Raw genomic sequence first — 15,537 nt, 5'->3', positions numbered from 1 at the left:
CGCCAAGTGTCTGGACAATGGGCCCCCTCACATGGATCAGGGAGTGCTGGCCAGAAAAAGAGGTCATCGTGGTACCTCGCGCAGGCGGGAAACCTGGCTAATTAATGCATCTCGGACAAGAACAAAACAAACCCTGACACACACACACACACACACACACACACACACACACACACACACAGAACCGGTAATTTGATTTGCAAAAAACTTTTAAGCCTGTGGCTGCGGCACATTGGAAAAGAAACCACTGCAATTTCATAGGTGAAAAAACAAAAACAAAAAAATCCTAAAAGGAAAGAAAAAAAAAAAAGACCACTCTTATGATCCTGGCACATTCAGGTAGTTTTTTAGATACGAAGGTAATTCTTTGAAACAATATGTGACTAGGGCTGGGTGGCAATGGCAGTGTTGCACTTGACCTATTTCAATCTTTAGGAAAGCTGGCTAATGTAGACATACTGGGGGACATCATACAGCTCACCTCGAGAGCGCCGGCACTGCCTGCGTGTTTGTTTGTTTTTTTTTTAAATAACAATTTGCCCTTTAGGAGGTACAGTTGAATTCTACTTGTAAAGACTCGGTCGCTGTTATTCAATAGAGACCGCGGGAGCACAAGTGTTTATTCAAGTGAGGAGGCTCTGAGTTACAAAGCATCTTCAACTAAGAGCAGATACTGCCACCTAGATACGTTTTGCCACTTCCGTGAAAGAGATGACGGCTTATTCCACTTTTTCCAAATACGGCAGCCACAGCAAACAAAAGTGGCTCAGTACAATAAATGTTCAATGAACGATAAAGCATCACTTTCTAAAAAAAAAAAAAAAAATTCATAAAAATGTGATATCCTGAGGGAGAAAAAGGATATTTGGGGTTTGGCCAAGCAGCAGCGATTGTGTTTTCATTCAATGTTTTAAATGCAGAAAATGAATTTCTGTTGGAAATACAAGGAAAGTTCGTAAACTTTAAAACACACACAAACACACCCCACAAAAGTTCCCTAGTCCCGAAGTTTAAATGTGGCAGGGATAGAAGTTGGGCATGTGGCTGTCTTCCTTTAGCAGGTTATTCCCCCCCCCCAAGTGTGAGAAGAGGTACAGATTGTTCAGCACTGTCAAATGAAGACGCCCACAGGCTTTGGTTTAATACATGCAATAAGATCACTTCATACACGGTGTTTATAAAAAGTTGTTTTTTAGAAAAAAAAAGAGAATTATAACCTGCTTTGATTCAGTTCTTAGCAAACAAAGCCAGCCTACTGCTCCCCACTTTTATTTCTACCAAGCAAAAAGGTGAGTTCCCTGTTTTGCTCAGGACTGTAACCCTGAAACCATAATGGACAGATCATCTGCAAAACTTGGAGAGATTTTTCTGGTCTTTGGAGGGTAGCCCTTCCTTGAATCTCATTTTGTTTTCCTCTGTCACTCCTAGAATGGTTTCAATGTCTTCGATGATGGCCTGCAATTGAACAACCAAATACAATGTGTTACTTAAAGGTCTCAAACAGTCCCCCCTCCTGGGCCCCGTCTTCCTTGGTGGAGCTGAGTGTGGTCCAGACCAGTTCTGCTCAGAGTGTGTTGCACCTGCTGAACAGGGCCCATCTTACAAACCAGCGGTTACTTGTCTCACAGAAATGAATAACAATTTGGAAATCTTTCTACAATTTTTGTCTATCCTGCTTACTAATGAAAACATTAGGCCTCTATTTTATACATTTTTTAAGATTTCTTTTTTTAATCTGAAAGGCCGAGTTACAGAGAGGAGAGAGAGTAAGGGAGAGGGAAAGAGAACGTGAGAGAGAAATCTCACATCTACTAGTCCACTCCCCAAATGGCCGCAACAGGTGGGGCTGTGCCAGGCTGAAGCCAGGAGCCAGGAGCTTCTTCTGGGTCTCTCACAGGGGAGCCGAGGGTATAGAGACATGGGCCATCCTCCACTGGCTTTCCAGGTGCACTCTCAGGGAGCTGCACGGGAAGTGGAGCAGCCAGGACAAAAACCAACCTCCGCGTGGGATGCCGGCCTCGCAGGCTGAAACCTCCTCTTGTAATCTAGGATTTGGAGGTGGCTGCTGAGCCACACGGGGCAGGATCTCACCCTCCCGCAGCTTCCAAGGCTGTTTGGAATCTCCTAAAGGGAAGTAGTGAAACATGCACCCTTCTATGGAGATGCAGGTGAGGTCCTTGGTGGATGTATGCTGGGGTTTTTGCTGCTGCTTCCTAAGCCTCTGATGGTGCGCTGGGAACGGCAGGTGCACAGGCGTCCTTAGGCAGGCGCCGCATTTTTTGAAAAACAGAGCGATTACATTCCCAGGACTTGCTCATGACAGTCTGGAGAAGATCCGCCTTCACCCCCCACGCCAGGAAGCTCAGCTGTCTTCTGAGCTTGGGTTTGAAAACAGCAGCTAGTGAAAGTAAGTCTGCTCTATTTCAAAGCAAAGAAAAAGTTTCAAACTATTTAAATTTAACTAACGGGTTCAGTGGGAACCTTCCAATATTGACCCTGCACACTGTAAAATATGTGCTGCTTACAATAAAAAAAAAAAAAGAAAGAGAGAGATGGTTTAGCACTTGTTTACAATCCAGCATGAGGTATTTTCAGCCCTTGTATAGAAATTAACCAGGATCGTTAGTTAATTAACACCTCACCTTAAAATTGGTCTCGCCTTGCATATTAGGTGCTGATATTTCTTGATGAATGATGAAGAGATGGCGAGCAAAGGTCATGAGGGCCCCCTGGAGATCCACGCCGATTGTTCTGTTAATGATATCCAAACAAATGAGTTTACCAACGATTCCCCTCACATGCTTAAAAACAATCACCCTCTCATTTGTGCCTGTCTGCTGATGGAATTTAATGAGTATTTTCAATCTCACAAGATGGCAATCTTCAGGGAGATATGAAAGATGAGGCTCCATTTTAACTTGTCAACAGAAAGGATTTGTGTAATAAATATTTTTTATTAATCAACTTAGCCGAAGATGGCAATGGGTTCAGTCGCTTCCAGCACAAGGCTACTGCGAGCTGGCACGGTCGGGTTAGTTCATTTTTAAAATCGGTGAATTCGTGCAAGAGGATTCTTGCAAACAGCCACTCACATCTACCAGTTTCCTTGTCTGCATCTTGCTTTTCTGGATACTGGGCTCTCTCTTCTATTTCCTGGGCACAAATCATTCCTGATACTTATTGGGGGGCTCCTGGAGTTCAGTGTGAGCCCCTAGTCCGATAAAACCCCAGTCTTGATAAAGCTAAACGCTGGAAATGTTTGGGAGCCGGAGTTGTGGCCACACTGAGTCACATGGCCAGTGCAGACAACAAAATCTCCCATCGGGATGCTGGCTGCAGTGCTGGTTGCCCTGCTGCTGATCTGGGGAGGATCCTTGCCACCCAAATGGGAGACATGGGTGGGGCTCCTGGCTCCTGGTTTCAGTTTGATATCTCTCCCCCACCCTTCCTCTCTTCCTCATTCTCTCTGTCTCACCTCTCTGTGTCACTCTGCTTTTTCAGTGCAATCAATCAATCAATCAATCAATCATTCTTAAATTGAGAAAAAGATTTTCAGAAATGGCTTACCAACTGTCCTATTGCATCTGACTGTGGTCAGGGAAATAGATATGAGTTTGGACTTGGCAACAACACTTCAGGAAATTAAAAAACAAACAAACGAAACTAGATGAGCTGGTTAATTTTTTTTTAAGCCCAGAGAGGGAGATCCTAACAAAATACCCTTTAAGGCAACTGCAAAAAGAAAGTTGAGGGTTACCTACTTTCCAGTCTTTATTTGGAAAAAATAGAGTGCCTTCAAGTCTGGGGTGTGGTCCTTTAAGGAGTGGCTGTTCTTGGGTCCAGCCAGGACCAAAAGCTGTCCAACCCTGCCGCCAGGAAACCAGGACTCTTGCTCCTGCCTCCAGTTGGCTGTGTGCCTCTGGAGGAAGGCACTTAAACTTTCCTTTTCTCTAAAATGAAGGAATTGGGTTTAGATCAGTGCTTCCGAACAAGCTTTATTCTTGCAACTCCAAGAATGACCCACCCTGAGAACTGCAGACACTCGTATTTGTTCTTTCCAGAAAAGAAAGAAAAGCTAAGGCCAATATCAGAATGAATAATTTAAAAACGATTTTTTAATTTTTCTGATGCCTTGAAGGTCAGTGTATATTAGACCCTGGGTACTTCTCTCTCTTTTAAAAAAATATATATACATATATTTTTGAAAGGCAGATTTACAGAGAAAGTAGAGACAGAGGGAGAACTCCTCCATCTGTTGATTCACTCCCCACATGGCTGCAGTGGCTGGAGTTGGGCCGATCTGAAGCCAGGATCCTGGAGCTTCTTGTGGGTCTCCCACCTACCCAAAGGCTCGTGCCATCTTTTTGCTGCTTTCCGAGGCATGTGAACAGAGATCACGAACTGGCACCCATTTGGGAGGTTTAACCTACCGCACCATGGTACCAGCCCAGGTACTTGTTTATACATTTACTTTTTAAAACACATTGGTTCACTTTAGAGTTAGAAAGACAAAGGGGGAAGAGCTGTGAAGGAGACAGATGGAATCTTCGTCTACTGGTGTACTCCCCAAATGCCCAAGAACCACTCCATTGTGGTGTCCTAGTGACCCAACTACTCGAGCCGTCACCTGCTGCCTCAGGTGTGCACACAAGCAGAAAGCTGCGATCAGGAGCAGGAGCCGGGCTTGACCCCAGCACTCCTACATGGGATATGGACATTCAAATCAAGAGCTTAGCCTCTGTGCCCACTGCCCACCTCCCCGCCAGGGTACTTTTAAAACAGCAGATTCCTGGGTCCTGCACTTGGGATGCCTGCTCCCCATGTCTGGTGCCTCAGATAGAGCCCTGCCTCTGCTTCCCCACTAGCATGTCCCCTGGGAGGTAGCAGACAGTGGCTTAAGTCCTTGGGCCCTGTCATTCATGTGGGAGACCCTGCTGGAGTTCCTGGCTCCCAACTTCAACTGGGCCCAGCCCCAGCTGTTACAGGCATTTGGTGGGGGAGGAGGGAGGGAAACGGCTATTCCAGATCAGCAAAATCAGACTCTTTGATTCTGGGGGTGGGGTGAGAGGGTCCAGAAATATGTAGTTTATTCAAGCTTGTCAGGTGGCTCTCAATTACTTGCTAATAATAGGGATCCGGGAAGAGGCAGCCCAGCGGTGAAGGTGCCCTGCTCCATATCAGATGGAGGACGTGGCTTTGATTCCCGGCTGTGGCCTGCCAGCTTCCAACCAATGCAGACCATGGGAGGAGCTGGGTTCCTGCTTTAGGGCACCACTAAGGGCATGTAGGGAATTAATCTGCAGGTGGGAACTCAGTCTCTGCCTCTCCAATGGAAAAAAAAAAACCTATATATATGTAATGATTTCTTTAAGTATTTATTAATTAATTAATTTCTAGAATTTCTTTCATTTTTCCCTTCCTTGAAATGTCCCCTCAAATTCTATTCCTGAAACCATCTCAGAATCAACAGAGTCAGGATGAAGTAATGGCCGCAGGAGCAAAGCCGCAGCCTCTGACCTGTCCAGCTGTCTGTCCCTCCCCCCCGCACTCCTCTTCCCTTTCCTAAAGTGGTGGTCTACGGCCCGTCTTCACCTGGCCAAGCCCAGACATCTCAGGGTCCCCCCTCCAAGGCTCCAGGAAAAACTATGCAGTGTGGAGCAGAGAAGTTCACTGTTTGGCAGTGTGAGTTCTAGAAAACACGATTGCCTCCTGGCTAGTGTTTGTTCCATCATTAATTCCTGATTTACCGGAGTCTGGCTACCAACTCATGCTTTGCTCTCACACTCAATAAGGCACACCTGGAAACCAGAGAGGAGTCCAGGGCTAATTTTAAATTCTGGAGTGTTGTGGTAAGCTATTCCCTATAATGCTGGCATCCCGTGTGGGTGCCAGTTCATGTCCTGGCTGTTCCATTTCCAATCCAGCTCCCTAAAAGTGTACCTGGGAAAGCACTGGAGGATGTCAAAAAACCTTGGGCTCCTGTACCCACAGGGGAGACCCAGAGGAAGTTCCTGGTTCCTGGCTTCTGCCTGCCCAGCCCTGGTCTTTGTGGCCATCTAGGGGAATGAACCAGTGGATAGAAGACCTCTCTCTCTCTTTCTCTGTAACTCTGGCTTTCAGATAAATATGTCTATAGAAATATTTTGGAATCCTACTATCCAGAAAAAAATAGATGAGCAAATTCTGTCCAAATGCGTGCAAGTCAGGATGCACCTCATTCCAGCCTGAGAATCTCTAAATTCCGTGCTTGGCTCCTCTGCAGCATGGCCACTCAGTGTGGCCTCTGTGGAAAGAATGCTGAGTGCTGGACCAAAGTACAGGCACCAGGCAGATCACACCTCATCTCTAAGCTGGGTTCTTCCCTGCGAGCTTGGGCTGCAGGACTGCAGCGAGGGAGGGGAGTAAGAGGGAGCAGAGAGCAAGAGAACAGGTGCTCTGTTTTTCAGGAGGCTGACAGTGCCTCCCCACAGGCTCTGGGAGGAGCAGGTGTACCAATAGTGTCTTTTCTACTGCTGGCTCCAGTCTATAGGCCAAGGTCTCCTTGCCCGCCATCCTGGCTGCAGGTGTAGGGACAGCTGGGCAAGTTCCTCCTGGTTACCACTGTAATTATTCATTCTGTAGGTTTTAGAGGCAAACCCATCTCTTTGCTGGGTCAGTTTGAGGCTGGCGTTTTCTTTCTTTTTTTTTTTTTTTTTTTTTGCTTTTCAAGAAACTGATTTCTGTCCCCTAGATTTAGTGATGACTTTTATTATTATTATTATTTTCATTTCTTTTGCCTTGATCCTCTGTGTTTCGGTATCCACTTGCATGGCCCATACCTCAGGGTCTCTACCTCAGACCTGTTCACTTTAACCCTGTGTCATCTGTCAGCTGTGACAGTGTCACTTCTGCTGGCCCCTGCCTCGCCGTGATCTGGCTTCCTCTTGCCACCCCACCCTGCTGGTTTCCCCTTCAGCAGAGCATCAGTCATCACCTGGGTCTCGGCTGTCTTTTTCCTCTTTGCAGGTGGATCTTTCCTAAGGATGCAGGCTGCTTCCTTCTTGAGATGATCTCTGGGCACCTGCTCCTGGCTCCTGCATTTGGTCAGCCTTGCTGCTCCTTTCCCATTAGCTGAGGGACTTTGCCTATCACACCCCTCCAACCTCATCCCCTGTGCACAGAGCATTCTTCAGTCCCAGGCCTGGCCTGCTTGGCCTTCACAGTTCACCTTGCATGCTGGCTGGTCACAGAGTTCATCTCTATGATCTTGTACTTCACTAACATGCTTGAATTCCAGGGGTTTTCAATGGAAAAGGCATATTATCAAAAAGACTATGAATTGATGTCAATAAACCTTTTGAGAGGTTTATTTATTTGAAGGACAAAACTAGAGTGAGAAAGGACTAGAGAGAGAGCACACAAGAGAGAAATAGAGAGAGACAATAAGTTTCTACCCGCTGGCCTACTGCCCAAATGGCCACAACAGCCAGGACCGGGCCAGATCGAAGGAGGGAGCCAGGAACTCCATCCTGATCTCCTACACGGATGGCAGAGACCTCGGGATGTGGGTTGCCTTCTGCTTCCTCTGCATCAGCAGGAAGCTGAATAAGAAGCAGAACACGTAGGACTCAAACAGGTGCTTCCATACAGGGATGCTGCCTTACAAGGGACAGCTTAATGTGCGGCACCACAAGGCAGGTTGTTAGCGGCATCCACAACCCTGCAGGAGGTGGCAGGCTGCGGCAGGGCCCACGCTGGAGCTGAGGGACCTTTTGGGGGTCTGGGGTTTGGGGAGGAATGTTCTTCCAAAGCACGAGAGTGCTCTTCAAAGCTGCCAGAACCACGACCGGTGTCATGTAGTCAGAACAACTGAGTTGCACCCCCGCCAGTCAGATCGGCTGTGTCTTAGACATGTCTGAGTTGGTGCCCCAGTCTAAACTCTCGCCTGTCAGTTCTGGATCATGAAATGAGCAGCACTGACAAACTCTCATCTAAAGTCATGCGTGTGAAATACCTGAAAAACTAAATAAAATCAGATAGACTTCCAATAAGCCCATTGCCAATAAACTCAGGACAAGAGCCTTTTTTGGGAGATTGTTCTAATTTGTTCCCTTAGCTTACTCCATCTCACGGACACGCTTCGTACTCACAACATGCCCAGCTTGTCTCTTCTCAGTTGCTCGTATAATATGAAGACACTTCCTTGTCTGTCCTGCCAAATGTGTGTGGGAAGAGAGAGAGAAAGCAGCTTGTTATCTTGGCAACCAAAGTATAGATTCCTCCACGAAGATGCCTAAGATGGATTGGAATTGAAAGCTAGAGCTACCCTCAAATATTGTCAGAAGGCTGTTTGAAAGGCTGATCCCCATCAGATATGCAAGAGGTTTGGCCTGGGCCAGCGTGTTGGGAGTAAAGCTCAGAACACCTGCGCCAGGTTCCTGTAGCAAGTGGCCATGAGCAAGGCACTTCATGGGCATCAGCCCAGCTCAGGGTCCTGGGAATGGAAGGCGCCTTCTAGCCCGTGGCCTGAGTGAGCTTCCTGCATGTCAGAATTTGAATGTTGCTTTTCTAAGTCCAATGGGTACAAAAAGGGAGACCATTTGATGCATGGAATACAAGCCATGCGTTGGGGGAGAACTGGGTTGTCTATAGTGCCCTATTGCCTGAGCAGCTTGATTCTACCTAGAGAAAGGGGCTGATGAACAAATCCTAGCCAGGCTGGTACAAGTCGAAAATTTTTAAGATTTATTCATTTTTATTAGAAAGGCAGATATACATAGAGGAAGAGAGACAGAGAGGAAGATCTTCTGTCCGATGATTCACTCCCCAAGTGGCTGCAAAGGTCGGAGCTGAGCCAATCTGAAGCCAGGAGCCAGGAGCTCTTCCGGGAGTTCCACGTGGGTACAGGCTGCCAAGGCTTTGGGCCGTTCCCGACTGCCCTCCCAGGCCACAAGCAGGGAGCTGGATGGGAAGTGAAGCTGCCGGGATTAGAACCGGCGTCCAAATGGGATCTTGGCTTGTTCAAGGTGAGGACTTTAGCTGCTAGGCCATGCGCCAGGCCCCAAGCTGAATTGGTTTACCTCTGGCTCCCCCTGGTAGAACAATTTGCTTTTCCTCCATTTGCATATTCACTTCAAGATTTTCCTTATCTCTGGAAAATATCTACCACTGGGATCTCTTTTGAACTGAACATAATATCTGCTTAGATTTCTCTGAGTTCAATAACACCTTTATTATATTTTTTTTCAGATTTATTTGTAAAGTCAGACTGACAAAAAAAAATACTGACAGACAGATGGAAAGTTCTATTAGCTGTTCACTCCCTCGAATGGCCACAACAGCCAGGGCTGGGTCGAGTTGAAATCAGGAGCCAGGAGCACCATCTGGGTCCTTGCCACTCACTGCCTAACTACTAAGTCAAACACCAATATTGTAGATTTCTGTCTGGGAAACACCCTTCTTCGGAGGCCATTTTCCGTGATCAGCTGTGCCTAGAAAGTATCAAACAGTTATTGGTTGTCTATTGAAACTAGGAGCTGCATTTCCTGTCCACGCTTCACTTCTCTGGGGTGGAACTGCATGGGTCTCTGGACATCTGATTCACCCAAGGGTCCATGCTGCAGGGCGGCTCTGGCTGTGTCCTCCAGAGATTTTCCTAGGCAGCCACTCATGCAAGTGGCTCTTCTGTGTAGGCTTTTGCATGGAAAGGACTCACACCCCTTTGGCTCATCTCTTATTGGCTTGAAGCAGGCTCCGTGATCATGCTCAAGTCCAGGAGGAGGGTTGCAGAAGTGGGATACTGTGATGCTCTTGGGAGGACGTGAATAGGAACACTTGCTCGCAAGCAACCTTGTGCTGCCCACGGCGGCTGGACCCTGGGCTCAGGAAATGGCTGCTGGTGGTTGTGGAGCTGTTCAGGACCAGGGCCCACTGCTTGTGTGTGTGTGAGAACAGTCCTGTGCTCCCAATGTCACAGGCAGTAAACAGGTTGCTTTTCTCCAAATGGCTTCCATTACAACTTTAATTCATTAGGAAATCAGTGGAGGTATCCTGTAGCATTACAGAAGTATCAGGGATGGGATCCAACAAGTTGCTTATAAACCCAGCCATCCGGCTTCCAATGTTCATCAAGGAAAAATAAAATCACAGGGGTGGGGATTGAATTTTCTTTGACCTACCCCCCCCCCCCGAGAAGTTAGACAAGAAAGGTTTGAAAAATCTGTGCTAATAATGGTAAGAACAGCAATGTTGATAATAGGGATGGTTTGGGATGAAGTAGTGTAATGGTGAATACCACTTTCTGTATTTTCTAGAGAGAGCATTCACCTTATAAAGCATTTTTAAAGTTTATTTATTTGATGAGCAGAGAGGGACCAACAGATCTCACACTGCTGGTTCACTTCCCACATGCTTTTGATAGCTGGACCCGGGCCCAGCTGAAGCTGGGAGCTGAGGACCCAATCTAGATTTCCCATGTGAGAAGCAGTAACCCAACCACTTCAGCCACCCCCCTGCTGCCTTCCAGGGGCTGTAGTTGTAGGAAGCTGGAATGAGGAGCAGAGCTAGAACTTGAACCCAGACCAGGAACTCTAACGTAGTGTAATGGTTAGGTCCAATGCTCATGTCAGTATCCACTTTATGTTCAGCCAGCAGAAGAGGGAGTGAGTAAATGTGCTGGCTCTTGGGTAAATACCGTGTGTTTTAGACTGAGTATAACCCAAAGAGACAATGAAATCTTAGGGATGTTTGCTGTTAAATATCTTCCCCTGTTTTGTTATGTGGAGATGGTCGTAGGGGCTGGGAGGAGCTGTCTGTGCTATTCTCCCATGGGACATGCTGAGACGTTCTTGGAGCTGAGTGCCTCATTTGAAATTGACAGTAGCATTCTAGGTGCTGTGTTAATCCCACAGTAAGTGGGAAATAGGGACTCCTTGGAGAAAAAGAGAAGACCCCACTTGACCTTGAGCACATTCACGGGTTCAGATGTCAGGTCCACTGGCTGTGTGTCCATGGGACAGCCTGAAACATACAGGCTGGGGATATCAGCTTCTGACGGGACACAGAGCAGAAATGCAGCTACGAGCTCCAAGCCCTCAGCTCTGTGGCCAGCACACTAGAGGTGCTCTATCGGCACTGGGTCAGCACTGGCATCTCCGTGGAATAGAGCAAGCGGGCAGTCCTGACCAGGCGTGGATCCTGGGTCTGGAAGGTTGCCACCTTGTCCCTGGACGTTGCTGTAGGATGTTGGAATTTCCAAGCTGCTTCTCCCTCTCAGGGTGCTGCGACTCTGTCTTCCCTCCTCTTACTTGCGTTTCGTACCTCACTTTATGGGCCCTGGTGCCTTTCTGGTTACTAACCTCTTCTCTTCTTCTTAAATTAATCAAGTTGAAAGTCAGAGTTACACTGGAAGAAGGTTTCATTCTGCAGGTGGCTGTCATGACCCAGTCCAGGCAGGAGCCAAGAGCTTCCTCTGGATCTCTCAGAAGGGTAGCAGCGATCTGAGTCTTTGGGCCATCTTCTGCTGTTTTCCCAGGCCACTAGCAGCCGCTGCATTGAAAGTGGAGCAGTTGGGACTTGAATTGGCACCCTTGTGGGATGCTGGTGCTGCAGCTAGCAGCTCCATACAATGGCATAACAGCAGCCCCTTCCTCCTTTGGTGGAAGCATTAACCCTTTGGGGTGAGCGTTTGGCCTCATGGCCAAGATGCTCACTCCCCCATATAAGAATACCTGGATTCAATTCCCGGCTTCAGCTCCTGACTCCAGCTTCCTCCTACATCCCTGGGTAGTAAAGGTGATGGCCCAAGCCACCTGGCTCCCTGCCGCCCGCATGGCAGACCCAGATGGAGCTCCTGGTTGCCCATTCATTGTGGGCATTATGGGAATGAGCCAAACGATGGAGACTCTTGGTTGCTCAAAAAACTTCTTTTTGACTCCTAAAAATTGTATTGGTTCTCAAGTGTGAAAAAAGTTAGAAATCCTCTACGTAGAATTACAGATCTGTAAATAAAACTCTTCCGTTAACTGGCTACTGATCAACTATGTGACTTGCATATATGATGTGTTTTACATGGGAGGTGCATCTGGTGTGACGTTTGAGGTGAGGTAGGGTGGATCCGCCACCGGCAAAAGGGTAATGTGGGGTGGGAGGTCACTCAGGGCCTTGGCTGTCAGAGATTAGAAAATCAGCCCAAGTGGAAAAGCATGAATGACTTCTCTGGACTAACACGAGTTTCTAGGCACAAATGGAGGCTGCAGTCACTGTAAGGACCAGTGTGCTGGGCTTGCTCTGGGGCAGCTGAGCAGGGCCCCCAATATCACTGCAACCACACCCCTCAAAATGCAGGCAACCTATGTTATCCCAACTCCTTCTGTGTCCCCACTGAATTCACAGGGTGCAGTTCCAATTCTCCACATGATTGTGCTGGGGTCAGGACCTTGGGAGGTAAAGTGAGTGTATTCATTGGTTTGGATATCTTTTTCATTATAAAGGAAAATTGGAGATAGGCTCATTTGATAAAGGAAACACATTTACTCTGATGTGCAGTCCTGGAGACTCACAACCCACCATCAAGCAGAGCCCACAGGTTGGGCCTCTGGGGAGAGTACACTTGCTTGGCAGTCGCAAGCGGCCCAGAGCATCACACAGCAAGAGACCGGGGTGGGATGTGTGTCTCTACTATCTGATCCCTTGGAAGGTTTCCATCAGGGGACTCCATCCTAATGATCTGATTCAATTGGATCGTTAACCTGTGATTGGATGAAGCTTCCAACCCATTCAGTGCCATGACCATTAAAACCATGGGAACTGAGCATCTGACTTGGTGGACACATTCAGACCTCAGTGCTAGGAGCCGTATCTCTCCTGAGCCAGAGCTCTCCTGCCACTTCATGACACAGCCAGCAGGTAACGGTCTACCTGCCAGGAAGCATCCCTGTGGAAACACGGTCTGCCTGGGTCTTGACAGTGAGCCTCCTAGCATCCAGAGCTATGTGCCAATGCCTTTCTGCTGTTCTAAGCCACCCAGGGTGTGCTGTGTAGTCCGACCAAGACTGAAGATACTCATGAATAAGTCGTGGTGGGTGGGTTCAGGAAGGTCAGGGTGTGTTTCTGGACTGACAAGTGGTCCCTACGCTACTGGCACATGGCAGGACATGCGTGGGTATGCACGGGGCTTCCAGGGAGAAATACTGCACCTCGGGGAACTGCGTCTCTGCCTGTCTCTGAGCAGACCTCAGCTGTAATGCATGCAGGTTAATTCTTGCAGAATATCTGCCTTGAAGACCACCACGTGATCAGCCACCCGCAGGACCTCTGTTCCAGTTTTGGACCACCATACCCCATCATACCTCAAGGTCATAGCCAATGCCGTGGGCCTTGCACATCTGGAGAAAAACGTAGGGGAAGATCAGCGAGAGGTTGCTGTGTCTCAGTTGAGTGGTCATCACTGCGTAGCGGCTGGTGGCTGGCGACTGCAAGAGGCCACAGTGGGATGTCAGACTCTTTGCTTTTTAAGAAGACATTTATTTGTATTTGAAAGATAGTTTTATATAGAGAGAAGGAGATAGATCTAGATAGGTAGAGATAGACTGGAGAGAGAGATCTTTCATCTGCTGATTCACTCTCCAAATGGCCTGAATGGCTGGGGATGGACCAGACCAAAGCCAGGAACCTGGGGCCATCTCTGGGTCTCACATGTAGGTTCAGGGGACAAGGACTTGCACTGTCATCCTCTGCTGCCTTCCCAGATCATAAGCAAGGAGCTGGATGGGAAGTGGAGCAACTGAGACTAGAATCAGCAGGATGCTGGCATTGCAAGCAGAGGCCTAACTACTACACCATGGTGCCAGCTCCTGACCATCAGACTCTTTAATACGTATTTAAACCAAAATTTTTGACTCTGAAATTGTTGGCAATGAACAGCAAGGTCATATTGATCACATGGGATGCTCCTTTATCCCCCACACCTACGTCCCCAGGGTGGACATGGGGCATATATGCCACACCAAAGGAGCCAATTTGTCACATCACTGCTACATCCACATTTTATTCACATTTCATCTCTTTCTCCCCATTCCATGTTTCTGTTCTGAGAACCCATTGAAGACCCCAACTGAAGACCTCTTGATTTCCCTGGGCTGGGCCATTTCCCAGGCTTGGCCTGTATTGAATGCTTGTGGGATCTTTGAGGAACTCTGTCCAGCAGTTTGGGCAAAGGTTCCTCTGTCTGGGTTTGTCTGATGTGTCCCCCGGGATGAGGCTGGGGGATGTGTTTTCATAGTGAAAGCACAGAAGTACACTTGTTATTTTCATCAAGGTCATTTAATCAAGGTCAGTGCCAGCCTCATGACTTGTCATTGCTACCAGTCATCATTATTTAGCAGAGATAGCTTTTGTTATCCCAGCAGGCACTTAAAGGGGCTGTGAGGACACTCCCCCGACCCCACCCCACACTGCACTTGTTGAAAGTCATCCCTTCATAGAGGCCACTTTCTTAAGGTGGCCAAATGTCAGGCACAAGTTCCTCTCTTTGGAAAGCTACTGTTCTCTGTCTTGCTTGCCCCTCAGTGGGAGCTTTCTCAGAGGGACTGGTTACTGAAGGTTCTTAAGTATTTTGGTTAATGTACTTCCTAAAAACACTGGAAATGTCATCAGTGTCAGATAACTTACCGGATCCTGGCCGTTGAGTATCCTGCCCTGTGTGAGCTGGGCTATTCGCCGTTGACAATCAGTGTTATTTTTCTGTGCATACCTGGAAATTTGAACTGCCTATTGGGCACAGCCCATCCTAGGACATAGAGGAGGTAGGTGCCTAGTGAGCTCTGGAATTTAGGGGGGGGGGTCCTCAGGGGCTGAGCAACCAGATGCCTGGACTTGTACAATGGCTTGGAGCAGGAGAAGACATGGGAGGGATTGTTCATCCAAAACTGGGGTCCCAGTGACTTGACACGTGCCTGTAGTCACCCAAGAAGACACAGGGGAGCTAGGGCAGACTGAGCGTCCCATAGAGGGTGACTGTCCTTCTCCTGCACGCTGTACTCTTCTCTCTCTCTCTCTCTCTCTCTCTCTCTCTCTCTCTCACACACACACACACACACACACACACACACACAGAGTTCCTGGCTGCCTCTGGTGGCATGCTTCTCTACCATGCAGCCTTTGCCTTCCACACCGATGTCAGTACTGCATCCAAGCATCACATCAACAGCCCATCCATTGCCAGGATCCAAGCATCCATCAACAGCAGTATAGTCCATATCTACAGAAGCATTAGGTCCCCTCTGGCTAATGCAGTGTGAGTTAGGCACCTCCATTAGTGTTGTCCTATTTGTAACCATTGGAACTTTTTTTAAAAAAGATTTATTTATTTTAGTTGGAAAGTCAGATATACATAGAGGAAGAGAGACAGAGAGGAAGATCTTCCATCCAATGATTCATTCCCCAAGTGACTGCAACGGCTGGAGCTGAGCCAATCAGAAGCCAGGAGCCAGGAGCTCTTCCTGGTCTGGTCTCCCATGTGGGTTCAGGGTGCCAAGGCTTTGGGCCGTCCTCATCTGC

The 15,537-nt window shown here is 47.9% G+C and overlaps 1 protein-coding gene across 1 annotated transcript in view; it reads right to left on the bottom strand.

Annotated features, from left to right (window-relative positions):
• Positions 1-2,667: 2,667 nt before the first annotated feature.
• IQCH (IQ motif containing H) overlaps positions 2,668-15,537 on the bottom strand; it is a 112,092-nt gene continuing 99,222 nt past the window's right edge. The window contains exons 13-14 of the mRNA XM_040968459.1: positions 13,329-13,451; positions 2,668-2,751 (exon numbers count right to left, since the gene is read on the bottom strand). Coding sequence (XP_040824393.1) covers positions 2,668-2,751; positions 13,329-13,451 — 207 coding nt within the window. The remainder of the gene's footprint in view (positions 2,752-13,328; positions 13,452-15,537) is intronic.

Source organism: Ochotona curzoniae, unplaced genomic scaffold (genome assembly GCF_017591425.1).
Source record: "Ochotona curzoniae isolate NIBS_2020 unplaced genomic scaffold, NIBS_Ocur_1.0 scaffold_4701, whole genome shotgun sequence".
Taxonomy (NCBI): domain Eukaryota; kingdom Metazoa; phylum Chordata; class Mammalia; order Lagomorpha; family Ochotonidae; genus Ochotona; species Ochotona curzoniae.
The sequence above is the reverse complement of the archived record's forward strand: the minus strand, read 5'-3'. Positions and strand labels throughout refer to the sequence as shown.